Source organism: Lissotriton helveticus, chromosome 11 (assembly GCF_964261635.1).
Source record: "Lissotriton helveticus chromosome 11, aLisHel1.1, whole genome shotgun sequence".
NCBI lineage: Eukaryota > Metazoa > Chordata > Amphibia > Caudata > Salamandridae > Lissotriton > Lissotriton helveticus.
In genome coordinates, this window is record NC_136072.1 from 775,265,014 (window position 1) to 775,286,400 (window position 21,387).

Consider the following 21,387-nt stretch of genomic DNA (forward strand, 5'->3'; position numbering starts at 1 on the left):
CCTGAGTGGTGGGGAAGGAAGAAGAATCCCTACTCTTGCTAATCACCGATGTCCGGTTGAACTGAACTCGTGGCTTTTCCGGAAGTGACCCGTCTAAATCCGGCACTTCGGGTGAGGAAATACCAAGAGTTTATTTACCTCCTGGGCTGAATCACCTTCTGGTGAGGCGCCGCATTTCCCTGCCGAGAGTAGCGTCTCGAGCGCTGCGTAGGCCAAGTGTGGAGCGGGGCGGTGCCATTAAGGAGGAGCGCTGTCCCGAGGCTGCGCATGCTTGGTACAGGCTTGGGCGGATCCTGAGGTGCGGAAGTGTCCTGTGCGCCGCGCAGGCCCAGAGGAGGGCTGAAGGAATTGAGTTACTGCTGGGTGGAGCGCAAACTTTACACTTGTGCTTCTAGGGACTGACTGTCTTACCCTAGGCCAGGCTACCCTATGTGACTTGGTAACACTAGGTCCAACAGTATGGTATACAGTTAACCACGCACTGGTTCTCTTTGGGGTTCTAGGTGTATATATATATATATATATATATATATATATATATATATATATATATATATATATATATATATATTGTCATATAGCTACTGTATATCTTTATAGTGTGTTAGGTTAGCATGGGCTCATTAAATGTTTAAACGCCATTTTTCCTTTTGCTGCTTCTGCACACAACACTTGATTGTTGATTTGGCTTTCAACCTAGTGGTTCGTTGTGGTTTGCATGAGAGTGATGTGTTGTTGCTCTGGTGTCGGCTGTGCTTGATAAACTGTGTCTGTGCAGAGAGTGCTGAGGCTTCAGGAACAGCACGATGCAGGGTTGTTGTGAGGTCTGATCTTCGCGCCTTCATAGACATAACATAGTGCAGCTTCTGCCAACTTTGGGCTTGAGGCGGGTTTTTGTATTGCTTTGCTTGGGGCACAAAAACACACTTGATGCTGTTCGCATGCAGAGAGAGCTGGTGTATGCTGATGTGATCCCTTCATTCTAGGACACTGAGGTATGGGCCCGCCCTAATTCAACCCAAAGAGACCTTCTTAGCTATTAATATAATATGCGAGTTAGGGAGGGTGAGAAATAAGTGTTGTTAACCCTTATTAATTTACAGCATGGTAACATGCTGTCACCGTTCGCTTTCTATGGACTAGTAACTATGCTTGTAGCTTTGTTGTTGATAATATGTTTACTTGTATTATCTAAGATACTGCGCCTGAGAAGACGGCATTAGTAAATAAACATTTCAAATGCTCACGGGTTCTTCTTTACTCCATGTTCTGGTTTGTAATGATTGTATAACGAAAGAGTGCTCATGTGTTCCACGTAACCTGAGGTTGGTGAGTTCATGTTCTGGTTTGTCTAAACATTGGGAGTTGGTTATGACCAATGAGACACTGTAGCTAGCTCGGTAAGGGGTTTGTTGGGTACTAAGGTGAGTTTTGGGTCACCCTAATTCGCTGAGGTTCCAATCCTCTGTGCACAGTTCTGTGGGAGAACAGAAACCCTGCTACATGGCGCCCAACGTTGGTGGTCTTATATCATGGCACTCGAGTAGTATATCGTTCAAACCTTAACCCCTTCACTGTCGTTTCCGGAAAACGGTGGTGTCGGTGAAACCTACCTGTTTTTTGAAATAGGTCTTTATTCAAGCTTGATTCTTTCTAAACGGTTTCCTTGAATTACTACCCAGTTGTGCTACAAAGTTCCCTTTGTTTTTCAGTAGTTCCGGTGGAATCATGGCTGTAGCCATTGCGCAGCATAGTCGCATTGCGGTGCGCAACCATTTACAAACTTACCAAGTCCCTTTGGAAGGCATGGCTGTGATTTTGGTGGTGTGTGCGGATCCGGCGTACTCTTTCGAGCTCTTTTACTCGTGGGTCACATTTCCGGAGGTGGACGCAAATTCTCAAGTGTTCCTCCACTACACACCCTCCCCTGTACCGGTTGAATATACACCGTACAGGGCACTGGAAATACCTATTGATCATTGGCAGCATCGCGTTTGGTTTGATGGCGCCCTCCCCCACTCTTTGTCCGCTGCGAAGTTAGGTCCACTGTCCATTCCAGGTACAAATTGGCCTGCTTTGGGTGGCTTCACCCCGCACCCGAATCACGGCGCTTGTCCCCTTGCGGATATTCGCAGACTACATGTTGTCTCGATTGCTGTGATTCGTGCATTAGTGCAATACATAGGTCGTCATCTCCCGGGTGGACCCCCGGGGGGTCCGGCCGTTCAAACGGAACGTGGTGGTTTACAGCTCAATCCGGTTATGGTAAATTCGGTTTTTGGTCAACGCCCTGATAATAAAGATGATTTTCCTTTTTGGCTGGCCGAGAAATTTGACCAACTGGAAGCCGTGTTTCCAAATTCTACTCCTGCTGATAAACATAGAATGTTAACGATTACTTTACCTAAGGATATCACTCCCGGACTCGTTGACTGTGAAAGTTGGGGTAAAACTTTTGCGGCTGTTTATGCGAGGTGTTTCGGCACCCCATCTATGGCTGTACTGCCTACGATCATAAAACGTGTTCAGGATGATCACGGTCCGGAGGCAGCGGTTGAATTGGGTATGCGCCTGTGTGGTTCTTTTGAGATTGTAAGTGATCTCATACTCTCCAACATCAAGGGAGATGCTGTGCACTTTCAGGTTTTTAATGCATTGGCGGCGTTACCCGATGCCGAAAAGCCCCGCCAGTTGGCGAAGATTGTGGTGGCCGCTTATAAAACTATCGGTCGCACAAGTAAGGGTTTGAAGTACTTCGCGGTTAAGGAGAAGAAACAACCACAAGTGCAATCTGCTGCGGCAGATGTACAACCAAAGTCCAAAAAACAGAATTGGCCTCAGAAACAGAAACAGGGGAAGCAACAACAGCAGACTCAGGAATCATATCCTGCGTCACAGGTCCCTGCGCCGGCTGAGAAAGTTTATGATTTCCGCGATCGCGCGATGATTAAATCACCTGATCGATTTCAGGTTTCTGATCAACGCTCTCCTCGTTCCTTTCAGGACTCATCGGCCCCGAAGACCGGTGGAGGAGGAGGCGGACGGGGACGTGGTGGCCAACAAGGACGTGGCCAGCCCCGCCAGACAGAAGGCGCTTGGAAGCAGGAGGATTCTACGCCAAAGAGACCGCAGTTTGCGAAAAAGAAAGTCGCAGCCTTAACAGTGCATCGATATGCCACAGATAGTGAGAACGCGGCTTCGGAATCTGACGTGGGCTCTGACCTTGCTGGACAGCGCGGCGGAGATAACCATAGTCAGAGAGACGCTGCGTCCACTACTGAGGGTGACAGCGACTGATGTCTACGTTGTGATAGAAACAGCAGATACGAGACTTGCTCCCCCTGAAAGACTTTATGAAATTGTCCTGTTAATTGAAGGTGACATACAGCGTACCGTAAAAGGGGTATTTTGGGAAAATCTGTCTTCTACGTATGATATTTTGCTTTCGGAGGCTGACTGGCCCCCACCTTTTGTGCTCGCGGCGCCGCGAGGGGAGGAGGTAATCCTCCCCAGTTTCGCGAACACTGTCTCGAAAGAGCATGCGCAGCATTTTGCAGAAGAGTGGGCTCGGGCTCTCGCACCGGCTCTGTACCGTAACCAATGTGGTTGGGATATATTGTCGCCTTGCCACGAAATTCCGTTGCGGTCTCAGCCGCAGCCTCAACCTCAATATCCCATTCGGCGTGAAGCCAAAGCTTCCGTCGCGGAAATCCTTGAACAATTAGAATATCAGGGAGTTATTGAAACTTGTGTGTCACCGATGAATAATCCTCTTTTTACTGTGACCAAGCCTGACGGATCATATCGTTTGGTATTGGATTACCGGCATTTGAACTCGCATTGCCGTAACTGCGCAGTACAGAATACTCACGGCTCTGCCCTTGTGGATAGTCTCGTGCGTAAGCGTTTTAAGACAACGCTTGACATATCCAACGGTTTCTATGCCCACAGATTGGACAGCTTTAGCTCCCAATGGACCAGTTTTACGTGCGCTGGGGTCCAAAAACAATTCCGGCGTCTCCCAATGGGCTATAAGAATAGTCCTGGTATATTTACCGCTCGCATTGTCTCTATTCTGGAGGCACTCGACCCAGATGCTTGTTCGTATGTGGATGACATATATCTCACAGACGACGATATTTGGGAGCATCTGTGTCATGTAAATTCTGTTATTTGTAACTTTGCAGACATGGGTTACAAATTTAACTTTGCAAAATCGCACATTGCAGAGCACACAGTGTTGTTTTTGGGCTATGAGCTCAACAATGAAGGTAGAGGTTTGGCTCCTCACTTCTTGGAGAAGTGCGCACAGTTGCGCGCTCCTTCTACACTGAAAAAATTACAGTCTTTGCTGGGTTTTTTAAATTTCGGGAGGACATACATTCCGGAATATGCCCAGCGTATCAAGCCTTTGTATGCTTTGATACAACCAAATTTTTCTAAATCATGCTGGCTGCCTGAGCATTCAGCCATTTTGCAATCCTTGCAGGCTGATTTGCTCGCTTCTAAGTTCTTACTGACTCGTAAAAACCATACCAACCTGGTGATAAGAATAATACCAGGGACGGTGGGTTTCACGTACCTCACTTTTAATGAAGGAGACACAGTACCTATTGCTTACAAGTCACACTTGTACACTGCTGCTGAGATGCGGTTTCCCACTGTGGAAAAGGTTTTAACAGCTGTACAGATGGCTATTCTTAAAGAACGGGCTCTGTCACAAGGGAAACGCATGTTGGTTGTAACACCCTGTCCTCATTTGGAGGCAGTCACGAAAGCCAGTGTACCAAATTCAAAAGCTTTGCACACTCGGTGGATTCAGTGGGCTGCGTCCTTGACGTCCACGGATGTCACGTTTATTTTTGACGCCTCGTTGCAGTCGCAGGAGTACTTGCAGTATGAGTTTGTTCACCCTGCTCCTCTAGCTATGCGACCTTTGGAGGACTTCCATTGTATCATTTACACTGATGGTTCGGCGCAGGTTGCGCATGGCTCTAAACATGCCTACGTTTCCGCATGCGCCATTGTGGTAGGTGCTATGTTGTACGATGAGTTCATATCCCGGGAAGTGCACACGTTGCCGCTTGGAGATTGCACCGCACAATTGGCAGAGCTTCGTGCTCTTTTACTAGCGTTGGAGTACGCAGATCCTAGTGTTACTACTCTAATTGTAAGTGATTCTTTCTACTGTGTCCAGTCTTACAATGAAAACTTGTTCTTTTGGATTCAGAATGACTTTCGTGATTCCAAGGGTAGCACAATAAAACATAAATTGATCTGGGTTCGAGTGGCGGAGCTTAAGGCTTCGTTGCCGCTCGTTTTTGTAATTCATACTCTTGGCCATCAGCGTGTGGGAGTCCACGCTGTCGGTAACTCGCTTGCTGATGAAGCAGCGAAATCAGCAGTGTCTACATACTTAGTTGCAGCAGTTACACGGTCCAAAAGTAAGATTGATAGTGACATCTTGGCAGCTGTTGCTGCCACTGAGAAGGGAGGTAAACATCCTTCGGGGTTCCCTTCGAAGTACACATACCAAGTCCAGAAAAGGTTCCTTTTGTGAAAATACCTGATGTTGGTGAACGTTTGATTCCCAACGCGGATCGCAGGGCAGACTTGATTACTGCGGCTCATGAAGGTGTGGCGTCTGCGCATGCGGGCGTCTCAGCCACTGTAACTCAATTACAACAACGTTTCTGGTGGCGGGGACTGTACAAACAGACGCGTGATTATGTCCTTCTTTGTGACATATGTCAGCAGATTAAACCTTCGACTGCTGCGCGTCCGCCACAGACTCAGTTGTATAGTTCTAATAAACCACTAGGTTGTGTTTATTTAGATCACTGCGGTCCTTTTTCCTCTGATACTGCGTATAAGTACATCTTAGTTGCAGTTGATTCATGCACACGCTTTGTGTGGGTCTGGCCCCATCGCAGCGCTGATTCACAGACTGTCATTAGAGATTTGCGCATCTTTGTAGGGATTTTTGCCTGTGGTACCTTCCATTCGGATCAGGGTCCGGCTTTCGCCTCTAAGGCGTACAAGGATACCATGAGTTCGATGGGGGTCCAAGTTAAGTTTTCGTCTCCCTACAGACCTGAGGGTAACAGTGTAGTGGAGCGAATGAACCGTGATTTAAAGCAATCTTTGACAGCTCGAGTTATAGGCACTGGCAGAAACTGGCTAGCCCACCTCTATGGCGTGCAGCGTGCTCTTAATAATCTCCCTAGAAGGTCTCTGGGTGGGCGGACCCCATACGAAATGCTCTTTGGCATCAAGATGTACGTCCCTGACCTTGACGGTCTAGACTGTGTGGTTCGCGCCACTTCCTTTGACGCAGATGAACATTGCAATGTTTTACAGAATCTACAAAAGACCAGAGACGGTCTTGCAAAGGAACATTTGCCCTCCACGTCGGATGTTGCGTTGCAGATCCCGGTAGTCGGCTGGCTACCCCAAGTTGGAGAACTGGTTCGTGAGAAGATCGATAACAAAAAAGAATTTGGTCCGTCCTATCGAGCTCCGGTTCCAGTCCTTGGAGTGAAGGGCACGAGAACAGTCATTTTACCACCGCTTCCTGGTCGTAAGGAAAACAGTTGACAGTGTCAAGATACACAGAGTGGCCGATTCTTCTTAGTATGACACCAGCAGTTTCCTGTCCTTCCATTGTGAGAAATTCGGTTGTGCCCACTGCTTTTAATCATGAATCAGAAGTGGCCATTGACTTACCTGCAATTTCCAGTCCTTTATTGAGTACTTTGCCAGGTGCGGATCAAAATGAAATAGACTATACATATCTCACTGATTTGTCCATGCCTGACCTGCAAGCACGTTTAGCCACGGAATCCAGATTTTCATTTGACTCTGTTTCCCTTGCCTCGAAGAAACCCTCTCGTTTTGCAGTTTATGCTACCTTATTCAAAAAACATTTTTTGATTCCCCCTTGGACATATATCTGGCTGGTGCTTTTTTCGATATATCTTTTTATGTCAATTGGTTTTGTGTTTTATTTTTTCCGGTTGGTAAATGGACACTATGTCGAGGAAAGAACATGCATTCGCCATCTCAATGGAACTTTGGCTCCCCTTTCCTCATCACATTCTGCACATAGACTGAGAAGAGACTTAACATTTGTTAACATCACTGCTTGGCCTGTCCTTGATGGGATCGTGTGGGATGCCGTTTGATTTCAAATTCATGGCCCTACGGAAGTTGTTAATGTCCCTAACGTGCTTAGAGTTAATATGGGGGATGTGGTGAAACAAAACATACGTTCTGATGATTGGGATGTTCAGGCCGTAGAGTCTTTATTTTCTGATTTGAAATACTATGCTGCCTTTGATGCTGAAGATTTATATTTAGAATCTGCTAATTATGGTGATTTATTTTGCTTTCAACATTTTGGCAATCACTTCTTACATAAAACAACATCCAGAAGGAATACTGTGAATTATACACAATGGGAGCATTGCCCAGCTCCTATACAAGGCAGTTCTAGTACTTTTTTGAAAAAGTACACTTATTTTACTGACTTCAATCAGTCTAATCCCGAGTCCTTTTATTTTAAAATGACACAGAAGCCTATGTCCAAGGTTAGACTTTCCGATACCAAACTATTGTATTCGAAGTCCTTTCTAGATCAGCTGGCTATTGGCGGTTATGAAGTATGGAAGGAAATAATTGACCTAAAATCAGTTTGGGGTTCTAAGGACTGGCAGGTACAAGGCGCTGAGGCTTTGCACCGTGCATGTCTCTTCCCTAATCAGATTTTGTTTTTGAATTCTACTATTTCACAAACGACATGCTTTGGATTGGCTACTGCTAAAAAATTAAATTTTCCTTCTATCCCCGAGTTAGAGGAATATTCAGGCTGGAGTAATCATACTCAATTTTCGATTAGAGAATTACAGACCCTGTTGCTGAATTCTTCCTTTAACATCTCCAGTATAGACCCTAAAGGTTGGCTAGTATGGCACAAGAGTGCTGATTCGTGCCAGCGCCGTTTTCTGGGTTTGTCTGACGGCTTTACTCAGGTTAAACCAGATTCACGTTTTGAAACTGGGCATTCTGTCACAACTTACTCTGTGGGTAAATTATGTCAAACTTCGCTGAAGCATTCTAAGTTATCTGCAGTTAAGTTACATCTTGCAAAACTGAATGATGATGTAGATTTAAATGATTTCATAAAAGGCCCGGCTAGTGGTAGGTCGAAAAGATGGATATATGCTGTGTACAATGAAATTTGGAAAACATCGCAGATTTAGGCTGCAACACGACTTAGGGCTATAGATCAGGCAAATCTAGAGAAAGTCCTTGCAGTGGTAGACAATAGTATTAACATGCTTTCTTCACGCATTTACACTTTAGATAACATTGTGTCTTCTGTAGTGGATATTGTGCATGATGAGGTATCTGTTTTGTACCATGGTCAGAATCAATTACGTTCTATCATGCAATTTGCATGGACCCTGCAAACGCTTAAATCTGGCAAGGTGCCATGGGGATACATGAACGTGACCTCTCTCTTTGCACCCTTTAATTTGACTGACAAACAACGCTTGCTTTCTATGCGAGATGCTTCTTTTTCTATGTTACATATTGAGAAATTGGAATCCTTGCCTTTTTCTGTGGCAGAAGCCTCAGCTGCAACGTGGCTTATCCACGGTCTGTTAACTTTACCTTTTGCTTTGTATAAATTTACTAACTGTATGAAATATGTTGCCATAGGTCGCTATGAGCCTTTGGGTAGTGGTTTTCTCCATGAAGTATGGTCCCTTCCTTTCACTTATAGATGTTTGAGGGACGGCCAAGAAGTTTATCTAAATGGGGAGGAATGTACAGAAACTCCAGATCATTCGTTAATGTGTAGACACATACAATTACACGGTTCTTGCAATCAGGACCGACCAAACTTGGCCTGTGTTTTAAAAGGCACTCCTGTACCGGCAATTACCCCGACTTTTACCTTGTTGGGGAATGGAAGTTATTTACTTTTGAATAATGAAGATTGTTGCGGGTTAATTAAAGGTGTAGCTTATGTGGTAACAGTAAGTGAACGTGTCGTTTGCTGCAGAAATGTCTTGTACCCACCCACACATGAAAATAGGGAGGTTTCCATTTGGCCAAGCATACCAACCTTGAAGGCAGAGTTCAACGGCATGACTAGACTGAGGGCTCTATTGTCCCAGAAAGAAGTGGCCTTGAGTTCGGCTCGGGAAACTTTCGTGCTTCACATAGCTAACACCCGGACCGAGGTTCAGGCCCTTTTAAATACTGATTTACCGTTGCATTTTGGCGAAATGATACATTCTATCTTTAACGCGTCCTCGACATCTGGGCTAGCGCATTTTTTTAAAGCAGTTAGCAGCGGCCTTGTGACTTCATTTGAAAAAATATTTGGAGTAATCCCTAGTTTCTTTCATTCCATTTTCTCGAGTCTGTTTGGTGGATTTCCGGTTTTACTGGCACTAGCGGCAGGCGTCCTAGTTGTTCTCTGCTTCCTTAAATATGAATGCCCCACATGTGGAAGAAGCGGCCCAGCCTCTGCTGCCGCTGTTTCGCAACCGAATGCTTGAATATTTTGGCACGCTGCCGCTTGCGATTTTAAGCACGGCATATGGATTATCGTTTCGATTTTCCTACTTCACCTGTGTCCAGCCTGTGTTTCACTGCCTGAGCTGTGATTTTGATTGGGCCATTGATTTGTGTCTCTGCGGGCCGGTTTCTCCTGGCGTCGATTTTAATCAGCTGATGAGTCCTATCACTACTCACGAGTTGGTTTGTTCTGACGAGAGCATTATGGCAATAGCAGCGGTGCATGGACTAATGGGTCCCTGGGATATATTCACGGCAGCGCAGGATTTCTTGGAACTGAGCTTTCTGGAGAACCCACCGAGTTGTCCTCTGATGGTAATAGAGGCTCCGATACTTGGGGAACACGTATGTTCTTTTCCACTTTTGAATTGGATGGCTGAACTGTTTTCTGATGAAGACGGTGATTTCATGCTGGAGGCTGTTGCTGCATATTTTGCTTATACGGTCTTGTCCTAAATACTTTTCCATGATTTCTTTCCGGACATTTGACTTTCAGCTTGCATATTTTGCGATTTTTCGTACATTGATCATTTTCCCAGACCTATTGACTTGAGCAAAATATATATTTTTTTTTTACAGTTCATTCATGGCTTACAGTTCTTGAACTCTGCTTTCATGAAGTTGCCCTTATCTTATCTTATCTTATCCGTCCTCGGATCATGGGGGGGTGTCATATAGCTACTGTATATCTTTATAGTGTGTTAGGTTAGCATGGGCTCATTAAATGTTTAAACGCCATTTTTCCTTTTGCTGCTTCTGCACACGACACTTGATTGTTGATTTGGCTTTCAACCTAGTGGTTCGTTGTGGTTTGCATGAGAGTGATGTGTTGTTGCTCTGGTGTCGGCTTTGCTTGATAAACTGTGTCTGTGCAGAGAGTGCTGAGGCTTCAGGAACGGCACGATGCAGGGTTGTTGTGAGGTCTGATCTTCGCGCCTTCATAGACATAACATAAGTGCAGCTTCTGCCAACTTTGGGCTTGAGGCGGGTTTTTGTATTGCTTTGCTTGGGGCACAAAAACACACTTGATGCTGTTCGCATGCAGAGAGAGCTGGTGTATGCTGATGTGATCCCTTCATTCTAGGACACTGAGGTATGGGCCCGCCCTAATTCAACCCAAAGAGACCTTCTTAGCTATTAATATAATATGCGAGTTAGGGAGGGTGAGAAATAAGTGTTGTTAACCCTTATTAATTTACAGCATGGTAACATGCTGTCACCGTCCGCTTTCTATGGACTAGTAACTATGCTTGTAGCTTTGTTGTTGATAATATGTTTACTTGTATTATCTAAGATACTGCGCCTGAGAAGACGGCATTAGTAAATAAACATTTCAAATGCTCACGTGTTCTTCTTTACTCCATGCTCTGGTTTGTAATGATTGTATAACGAAAGAGTGCTCATGTGTTCCACGTAACCTGAGGTTGGTGAGTTCATGTTCTGGTTTGTCTAAACATTGGGAGTTGGTTATGACCAATGAGACACTGTAGCTAGCTCGGTAAGGGGTTTGTTGGGTACTAAGGTGAGTTTTGGGTCACCCTAATTCGCTGAGGTTCCAATCCTCTGTGCACAGTTCTGTGGGAGAACAGAAACCCTGCTACAATATAGGTTTTTGAATAGTGCACATATTGGTTTCTGTTCACTATTATTGCACCTCACAATTTTTATTATTTATGGAAACGGGAAATTCTTGGTTTTCTTTCTTCACACACCACACAGAGAGAGAGTGACCGATGATGAGAAGTGGGTAGACTGGTAATTGCTAGCCAGGAACCCCCTCAGGTGTTGCTACCGTGAGGCACTCTCTCTCTACTCACCAATTTTTTCACAGTGAGTATTGACCTGTTGAGACATTTTTATATAGAGAATATACACCTTGACCTAAGGTATTAGTGCTAAATTACACATCCGCGGGATTTGAAAAATGATGGCATTTCGAATCCCCCTAGTAGGTCCTTTATATAGGTGTTGTAAATAGGTAAGGCTCCATACTGTTGTTACTGAGTTGAGTGGGGGGCGGTCTTACCTTATATCCTCCTAACACTCCTATTGATTGGCTAGTAAGTGCAGCACAACTTACTCGCTTGAAGCCTAGTGAGGCAAATGCAGGATTCTCTCCTTTTCCAGCCTGATGAGCTCTAAAAAACAATAATGAACCTGCTTTGAAGGAGGGAGAGCATGAAGACTGACAAAGGAGAAATACACTTTACGATGATTCTGTTTTTCTTAGTTTTTTCATTCCTTCACTATACTTACTAAATCATCCATTCATTACAAACTTGCAAGTCAGGAAAACACATGTAGAACCTGGAGTTGATGGCTGATGTGGAATAGGTAGGAGTTGAAACACTCTAAGGGATGCTTGTGCCTAGAGGGCTCCAAAATTCTTTAAAACTGTATTATTTCATTTCGCAGCCTTTGCCAGTCTGATCTACCTATGCAAGTATTTTCCAATCAATTGCCTAGCTGAAAAATCACGATAATGGTAGGTTTCCTGTTTCCTCTGTTACTTACTTTGTTAATGTAGTGTTGTAAACTCTTCAGTTTCAACAAATAGAAGTTGTGATTTTGAAATGTCTGTTCTATTTATAACAAGGTAGGACATTCAACTGTATTTCACTTTCTTGTAGAATGGCTTTCTTCTGTTTACAAACGTCAGTGGTTCATCATGCTCAGGGCAGAGCAGGACAATGACACTGGGTGAGTATATATTTTGTGTTTCTCGCCATCATCTGTGTTCTTTTTCTAAAGGATGAAACTGTTAATCAGCCATCTGCTATGCCGTATGAGCTTCGTCTTCTGTATTTTAATAGTGCAAAGTATTTTGATTGTTCTGTGGACTAGGGCGGCCAGTTTCTTCATCAAATAAGCTGTCACATTTCATACAGACGTAACCTAACTACAAAATGAAATTTGATTTGCTTTTTGAGTGTGGATATTATTCAAACATTCATTACTTTTAAAAAATGTCCCTAGAATTAAAGGAAGTACCCAAGAGCGGTATAGATTTTTCCGTAGATTTTGTATGTGATCAAGGTGAAAAAAAAATTCTAACCATTTGATCTGTTTATCTGTTATAGAGAACAATGTTGTAGACAAAAAAGACCTGCTTTGCTGCAGGGGAGATTTAATAAAAGTAACAGCAATTTAAATAAAATAATAATTTAATGGAGAAGCAACTTGACAGGAAAGCCTCATAATTGTTAGGAGCAGGAGAGCAAACTTTTGTAACACTTGTGAACAGTAGGAAGATGCACATACTGTGGAAGTAATTAAAATTACACTTTTGGGATCTATTAGTACAATTTCTTGTGCATCTGATTAGACAGTGTTTCATATGTTCGGCAACAAATATTGGCACTATTTCAACAACAAAAAGTTGCCAAGTAAAAAGTTTGAGAGAGCACATATTCAGTGTTGCAAATACAGTCCCTTTCTCTCTCACTAGCACCTTGCATAATGCACAAACATATGGACAACCTGCAGCAAAATGATCCTCATTGTGCTGGTGGGCAAGACGTCTATGATTACTGAAGCTGTTCTACCATCCCTCATGTTCTTCTATACTACTGACCTGTAAAGAACAGCCAGGATCTGCAGAATTAGATTTTATTTTTTTATTGAGAGTTCAGATCATGATACAAAATAGACACTTGTGCATATAAACAAGATAAAGTGCAATGGGCATACGTGCTCAATATAGATTACATTTAACAACACATCAAGAATACTTAAGTACATCCTTCTATTGACAATAGACTTATCATACTTAAAAAGACACAGATTTTTATACATACGTTGTCGGATATTGCACAGTTCACCATTATACAATAAACAAATATAAAGTGACGTGCATATTTGAAATATAGACTGATATTTGAACAACTAGACACATACATCTGTATCAGACCGCTTTTTCGGACCAAATGTAATACGGTTACTAAAACAAATAATACTATTACCCAAATCTTTTTTATTAATTATTTCCTATAGGTCCCCACTGTTTCTTAAATTTCCTAAGAGATCCTATTCTTTGTGCATAACGTCTTTCTAACTCCTTAACTTTACCCAATTTTGTTTTCCATGCATAAAATGATGGTACATTTTTACTTTGCCAATTTTGTAAAATTAAAGATCTTGCTACTAGGGCAGATATATATATAAGCCTTCTTTTTGCATACTATTCAGTGTTAAATTTGGGGAATTTCCCTAAACTGCAATATAATTGTCAATAGCTATAGATTGGCCTGTGGTACATCTAAGGTATTTTTCGATTTCTCCCCATAGATTCTTAATTGTGGGGCAGTCCCAAACGGTATGTGACCTCGTACCTCCTCCTGTTTTTGCACATCGGAAACATCTGTCTTCTACCTGGGGATATATATACTATGTAGAAATGAAAGGGTTCTATAAAGTAACCATGTGAATAAAATTGAATGCTTTTAAAATTAGCTCCTATAATTGCTGTGGCGTTGAGTTTGTTAATTCTTCTCTAGGTTGTATTTGGGATCTGCATATCCTCTTTTTTACGTCATTTATCTTGCATTTCCTCATAGATAGTAATCGACGTACTATCCTTAAATACTTTTATCCAAGCACTTACTGGCCGCTTTTCAGGGTTTTCTAGAGCTTCAGTTATTCCTGAGCTTGCTGTTATAGACTCCTACATCTATATTTACTAGAAAGTGCTTTATTTTAATGTAGGACCATTTGAGCATATCCTTGGAATGGAGGAGTCCGATCTCTATCTCAGGCCATTTTTTCCAGGAGTCTAGGTTAAGGAACTCTTTTACTTGCCTCTATCCATTTTCCTCCCACTTTCTCAATACACTGGGCTGCAATAATTTAACCTCCCCCTAATAGAAAACAGACAGACTTGTTGTACCATTTATTCTTGTAATCCTATAAAAAGCTAACAGTTGAGCTCTTTGTTTAAGAATTCATTGGAGTACTTTGTACCGCACTTTCTTCGCATCCTTAACTATTCTTGTTGGGTCCTTGATTTTGTATTCTATAAAAATGTTATTCATTAAAAAAGGATTTATTTCCAAAGTGTCAGATTGGGTAAAAAAACAAATCTGTTTTTGTTGTGCGCAAAGTTTGCAAAATAGTATTCTCTTATGTTTGGGCGGGACAATCCTCCCTCTTCCTTCTGAAAATGTTAAGTGTCTAGTGCTAGTCTTGGCGTCTTATTAGCCCACAGAAAGGATGAAAACAGACTGTCTATCTCCTTAAAAAAGGACATTTGTAGTGCACAAGGAGCTGCTGCAAATAAAAAGTTAAACAGTGGTAAAATAGACATTCAAATAAGTGCCACTCGTCCTAAAATTGATAATGGTAATTTATTCCACTGTGCTAAAAGATGCGTAACCTTTATCAGGGGAATATAATTCAGCTGGAACAACTCCTCTATTTTCTCTGTCACAAGTATCCCTAGATATCTCTTCGGGCGTGAGTTGTACTTTGGCCTGAAATTGAGGAGTAAAGTATCGACGGAGCAGTTACACAAAATAATTTCTGTCTTGCCTTATTTATTTTGTATCCACCTATTGCTTGAAATTCCGAAAAGATCCATAGGATCTCCTCTTGGGGATGATCCCTGGGGTTTAAAAAACAAAACAATATCGTCAGCATAAAGTTTTATATTTGTCATGCCTTGCAGAGGTGTGGTATGTAGCATTTTTTGTCTAATAGCTACTGCCAGAGGTTCAATAAAGAGGGCGAATAGGAGAGAGGGGGCAGCCTTGTCTCGTACCCTGATTTATTCGACAAGAGCCTATATTTATCGAATTGATTACAATTTGCACCTGAGAGCCTTCATAGAGTTTTCTTATCAATTGTATAAAACCTTCTGGGAAACGGAACTTTACAAGAATAATAAAAAGACAGTCAGAGGATACTAAATCGTAGGCTTTCTCGGCATCTAAAAACCACACCTGAACTTCAATACAGTTCTTATGAAAACAACCCAGTTCTTCTATTAAAAATGTCATATTTGTCGGAAGCTGTCTTCCTGCCACAAATCCACATTGATCTGCATAAATAAGAGGGCCTACAATCTTATTAAGCCTATTTGTGAAAAGTTTTGTAAAAACCTTAGCCAACGTTAAGAAGGCTAATAGGTCTATAAGAGTTGACGCTTTCTCTATCTTTCTCTTTCTTCAAATCACTGACTACTACCGCTGTGTGGAAAGAGGCAGAGGTTCTCCCCCTTTCAATAGATGATTAGCTAGTGTTAGGATTTGTATATTAGGAGTTGGGGCTAATCATTTTATATAATTCTGCTGGTAGACCGTCCTCCCCGGTTGCTTTACAGTGGGTTAACAAACCAATCACTATTTCAACTTCCTCAATGGAAAATTCCTTGCGTAATGATTTTCTAATATCATCATACACTGAAGGGATCGGGAGTTTATTAAGGAAACCTATAATAAGTTCTGACTACGCTGGTCGATCTGACTGATAAATTCCCCTGTAGTGTGTCAGAAAGGCATCTCCAATATCTGTGTTTTAGATATCTCATCCTGAATACTTTTAATTCTATTTGTTTTACCTGCTTCTCCTTTACCTGCCATGCAAGTAGCTTATCAGTGTACTCACTCTCCTCAAATGCCTTTTGAAGATATGTCCTACTTACTAGATCCCCAAGTTGATAATGGTAATCCTGCATAGAGCGCCTCAATTTTTAATCTTTCTTCCTTTTTAGCCTTTTGTTGCGGGATTTCTTTTGATGTAATTATCCCCATAAAGTAGCCTTAAATGCATCCCATACTATATTTATTGGTGCTGAGACTGTGTTGTTAAAAAAGAAAATATTAATCTCATTTGCTATTTCTAATTAAAGCATGGTCTGAGAATGCATTCGGGATATGGTTGTATGTATTAACCCTGAGGACATTTGAGGTAAAAAAGAAATCTATCCTGGAAGCCGTATCATAATTTGCCGAAAAGCATGAAAAGTCCTGTTTTCCTGGGTTTTGAGAGCGCCATTGATCTATCAAATCTAAAGACTTTTTACAGCTAGCCAGGGCCATAGCTACCTGTGGCTTGTTTTACTTTCGAGCCTTCTTAGAGGAATCAACGGAAGGGTTCTGAATAGGGCCGGGACTACAAGAGATTGCCTATTCAGCTGTAGGAGGGGTTGAGGATTATTAAAAACTGGGGCATAAATTGTGGCCAAGGGGAGACTTGACTGATCTAGGGTGCCATGTACAAGCGCCCACCTGCCGCCCGAGTCTCACGGAGTGTTTTTTACTCGGAAGTGTACATGCTTCCCTATAAAAATCCCTAACTCACTTCTGCTCACATCCTGCATTCGCTGAGCATTGGAAGCCAGCCCATTTCTGGAAGATTTTACTCGCATCAGTTGCGCTACGGAAATGGGTTTCCTGTAAAAAAATGACATCCGGATTGTGTCTTCTAAACCTTCAATTGCCTGAGCTTTACGTTTAAGCGGATGATCTGCATTATGGTACTGCATCTTTGAGCATAGCTGCATGATTGCTGAAGGATTTGTTTGGTCCCTTAAATCTCTTTCGAGAATACATGAGCATCATCTAAGATCCAGAGATGCATCAATCAGCCTATTACAGAAAAAGGTAAAGTTAATTTTCATTAGGATGTTAAAAATGTGCTGCCTTCAGTTTTGCCATCTAATTACATCTTGCTTTACTTTCAAGAGCTGGCCTGACCATCCTCCAGGCCTGTTGCACTCTGATTATGAGTTCCTTTTTGCCTTCCCCTTTGTAGCTTCTAATGAGGTTTTGGCCTGTCACTTTTGCATAAACCATCCCAATTTCAAAGGGATCACATGAGTGACATAACCAAAGCTTCAAGGTACTGTTGAGATTGATAAATACAATAGCAGTGTACACCCTGATATGTGTGCACATAGCAGCAGCAGTACCAATAAATGTAGTATCGATGTACGCTGCAATCTACACATGACCAATGATGTCAATACCAGTAAATGTAATGCCAATGTACCCTGTAACCTATGCTCGCACAGTGGTGTCAATACCAGTGAATCTAATGTCAATGTACACTGTTACTTATGCCCACATAATAACGTCAATCTCCGTGAATGCAATGTTGGTGTAACATGAGAATATTGGAAAATATGACATCAATAACCACAATGTTACGTGGGCTCACAATCACAAACTCTTATCATTGCTGTCAAACTTTTCCGAGATGACCTCTACGTCAACCTCGAGTCAGAGATACATGGTCAGAAAAGCTCTGCGACCCAAACCTAAGCCTACCATTTGACAGGTCACAGGTGGGGTAACACTTAGGCTTAGACAAACGCGCACCCAGGGAAACCCCTGATCGATCCCACAGGTAAGTAGTCACACCACAAACAAACCCCAGGACATTGGCTCCAATAAAACAAGAGGCCAGCGTTCCCAAAATGCCACAAAAGTTAGATGCCACAAGCAGTTAGGAACATTCAGCCAATTGGGACACGACATGCACACCGGACGAGGTCATCACGTGCTCATCACACCTGACATCTGGACTTGAACACACTGCTCCACACAAGCTCTCCCCAAGGTGTAGAGCCATCTGATGGTTTTTCTTGTTATTTATGACTATGATGGCTTTCAAAGAATGGCAAAGTGTTTTATTGTACCCACAAAATGTATATATGTTCAGTCAAAACTTCTGTAATTTGAAACTTTCTTCAGATGCGCCTCAGTCGATACTCTCCCAGCCGCTGCATTTAATTAAACCAACTTGTTCCTGTTTTGACAAATGCCTCTTGTCTTTTCATTTATTTAAAGTAAATTCATATTCAAGCAACAGTACAATGAATAGTCCCCCTGCCCATCTCCTTGTTGTCGTGTCACAGAATTCTGGCATTCTTGAAGACTCATGGCATCAAGCTTTTCTACAGGTTACATATGCTCCCAGGCTCTGCATTTAAACCACAGTTGCGATTGCTGTTCTTCCCACAGATTCCTCACTTTATCAGTAATCCTATTTGCCAGTCTGGATTCAGAAACCTTTTTCCTCACCAATAGATCTCCAGTCTATTGAAAAGGTACCATGCAACTCCAATAGCCTCTCCACCTCCCTAAGGGGTGACATTAACTACTTCCAGATCTGCCAGCTGTGTTGGCATTAGTTCTTGTTTTTATTCTTCTTCCAAATATGAACCCAGAGTTATCCAGTATTGGGGTATCTTTCTTAGATTCACATGCCTGAATCATTCCCCGTCGCGGGAGTCATACGGAAAAAAAACAAAAGTAGTGCCAAAGGTAAATAATAGTAGTAGGCCATAAGAAAAAGGCCTGAGGCCTAAATCTTAGTAGCCTATCTACCTCATTATGGTAAAAGAACTAAAGATCAGCTCCAACCAATCCGCTATCAGCACCCTTTAGAATACTCTCAGCAGAGCCAGTTCTCCTCAGATTTTCACCGCACGTCGTGTGGAAGGGAGACTCCCTGAATGCCACTCAGTTTCTTCAGTTCAACTCTGTGATGTCTGACAGAAAAGCTTTGTTCAAGCCCTGCAGGACCTGTGAGAAGAAGAGAGTCCATATTGCTGACCTGCATAAGGACTGCATCTACTACCTTTATCCTAAACATAAGGCAATGGATTGCAAAATCTGTCATCCCTTCCTACTAAGACTCTTAGGGATAGAGAGGCAAGAGTGCTGTTGTGGCTCAAATCCTCTTCAGCTGAGGAGGATGACAGAGCCTCAACTTCTAGCAAGAGAGCTAGATCCCATGACCGCTCTTCGAGTGAAGGAAGAAAACAACATAAATCTTCCCACTCTATTTCTGACCCTTCACAGAGGTCCCTTATCATCTCCTCTGGGTCAACACTGTCTCCTCCATCTTCTGCTCTCAAGGAGTCGAAAAAGGCGTCTACAAAAACTGAGTAAAAGCCTTTCAAAATCTGTTAATTTGGCTATTTCATCAATGATTTCTGTCATTTCTTTTTCTCCTTCGTCGATGGCTACAGTCTGGAGACGTCTATAATTTCCCCTTTACTGTCTACGAGAATTACTATCCTTTCCAAGAAGACCGTTGTTGAAGAATCATCCAAGACCTCATCGACGAAGTCACCTTTACGACGGTACCGTCGACGGAGTCTCCGCCGTCGACGAAGGTATTATCATCATCGACGAAGCCTAAGTCGTCTACTGCCCCGTCGACGACGCCATCGTCGACGACGCCATTGTCGACGACGCCTTTGACGACCGTCCGTCGGCGACGGCGCCTGCACTTCCGTCGACGAAGAGCCCACTGACGAAAATCCCGTCGACGACTGTTCCGTCGATGATGCTCCCGTCGACGACATCGACTTCGGCCCCGTTGACGGAGAGCCCATCGACGAAGACTTGCGTCGATGGTGAGCTTACCTGTTCAATCTACTGCGCCAGCTCTGACAGTCAGTCCTACTCAGTCAACCCCTGTTTCATCTGGGGTTTTCCAGCTCAAGACCTTTCAGAGACCGGATTATAGCAAGATTTTCCCGCTTACTCCTTCACATCTCCTAGAAACATATGTGCAGGATGATAATGATTATGAGGACGAAGAGGATGAGAGACCATTTGGAAAACTCACCATCGTTCTGAGCTCCATTTCAAGTGTCTAGATGGTGATGATGATGATGATGATGATGATGATGAGGAAGATTACCAGGAACAATATTAGCAAGAGAAACTTATGGTTCCACACTATAGAGTTTATCGTAGAGAGTCTTGTCAGAGTGAGATGAGCCACCTACCTCCTACCCTCATACAGGATCTGCAAGCCATGCTGGCGAATTACCGGCAGAGGTTTCCCCCACAGCAGGCTGTTCCAGAAAATACACCTCTACCTGTGGTGGTTCCTGATCCTTTACCTCAACCTGAGATTCCTGCTACAGCGCTTCAGCCTCCAGGCCCTCCTCAGGGACAAGACACTACTTCCTCTGAAGATGAGGTTGAAGAGGGCGAACTTCAAGATGCTCATTCTACGGATCCTTGGGACGAATACATAATACCAGTGCCTTCTCCGCCGCTTCCTCTTCCATCTGATTCACCGCCAGAGGATATCGGGGGATCTCACAATTTAATGCAGCGAGCGGTAGCCAGATTCCAATTGCCTGTCACGGTTGAGACGGAATGCTTCCTACATGACTTTAAGGAAGAGTCCAGGAAGATCACAAGAGCTGTTCCTATCATTGACTACATCTGGAACAAAGGGGTTAAAATAATGAAGACGCCTGCATCTATTCCAGCAGTGGTCCCCCATATAGAAAAGAAATATCATGCTCCTGCTAACAGCCCATCTTGTCTGATTGGCTATCCTCGACCAGATTCGGTAATTTCTCAAGCTTCCCAACAGAGATCTAAAAACCCGGCAACAACCATTACTACACCGCCTGACAAGAAAGGGCGTCATCTTGACCTTGTAGGCAAAAAGTTCTCTACCATGACAGCAGCTTCCATTTGAGCGGCTAATTCCCTAGCAATAATAGGACGTTGTGACCGCCAAATGTGGTCAGATATGGCCGGTCTTATTGAACTTATTCCTGAAGACCGGAGACAGTAAACAAGAAATATCTTGAGGGAGAACGTGCTGCATCTGAAACCATAGATTGCGCACTAGACATTGTTAATACTAATTTTCGCCAACTTGCAGGTGCAGCAGTACTCGGACGTCAGGGTTGGCTTAAAGCCACCACTTGCAGGCCTGAAGTCCAAACAAAGATTTTAGATATGGCCTATGACGGCGAATCATTGTTTGGAAAACACATTGATGAAGCACTCTTAGCGATAAAAACTGACACGGATACTG

At 43.1% G+C, this 21,387-nt stretch overlaps 1 protein-coding gene across 1 annotated transcript in view; it reads left to right on the forward strand.

Annotated features, from left to right (window-relative positions):
* The window catches only part of GMCL1 (germ cell-less 1, spermatogenesis associated), a 478,283-nt gene that overhangs the window by 257,244 nt on the left and 199,652 nt on the right, over positions 1–21,387 (forward strand). Inside the window, exon 10 of the mRNA XM_078666688.1 lies at positions 12,222–12,291. Coding sequence (XP_078522814.1) covers positions 12,222–12,291 — 70 coding nt within the window. The remainder of the gene's footprint in view (positions 1–12,221; positions 12,292–21,387) is intronic.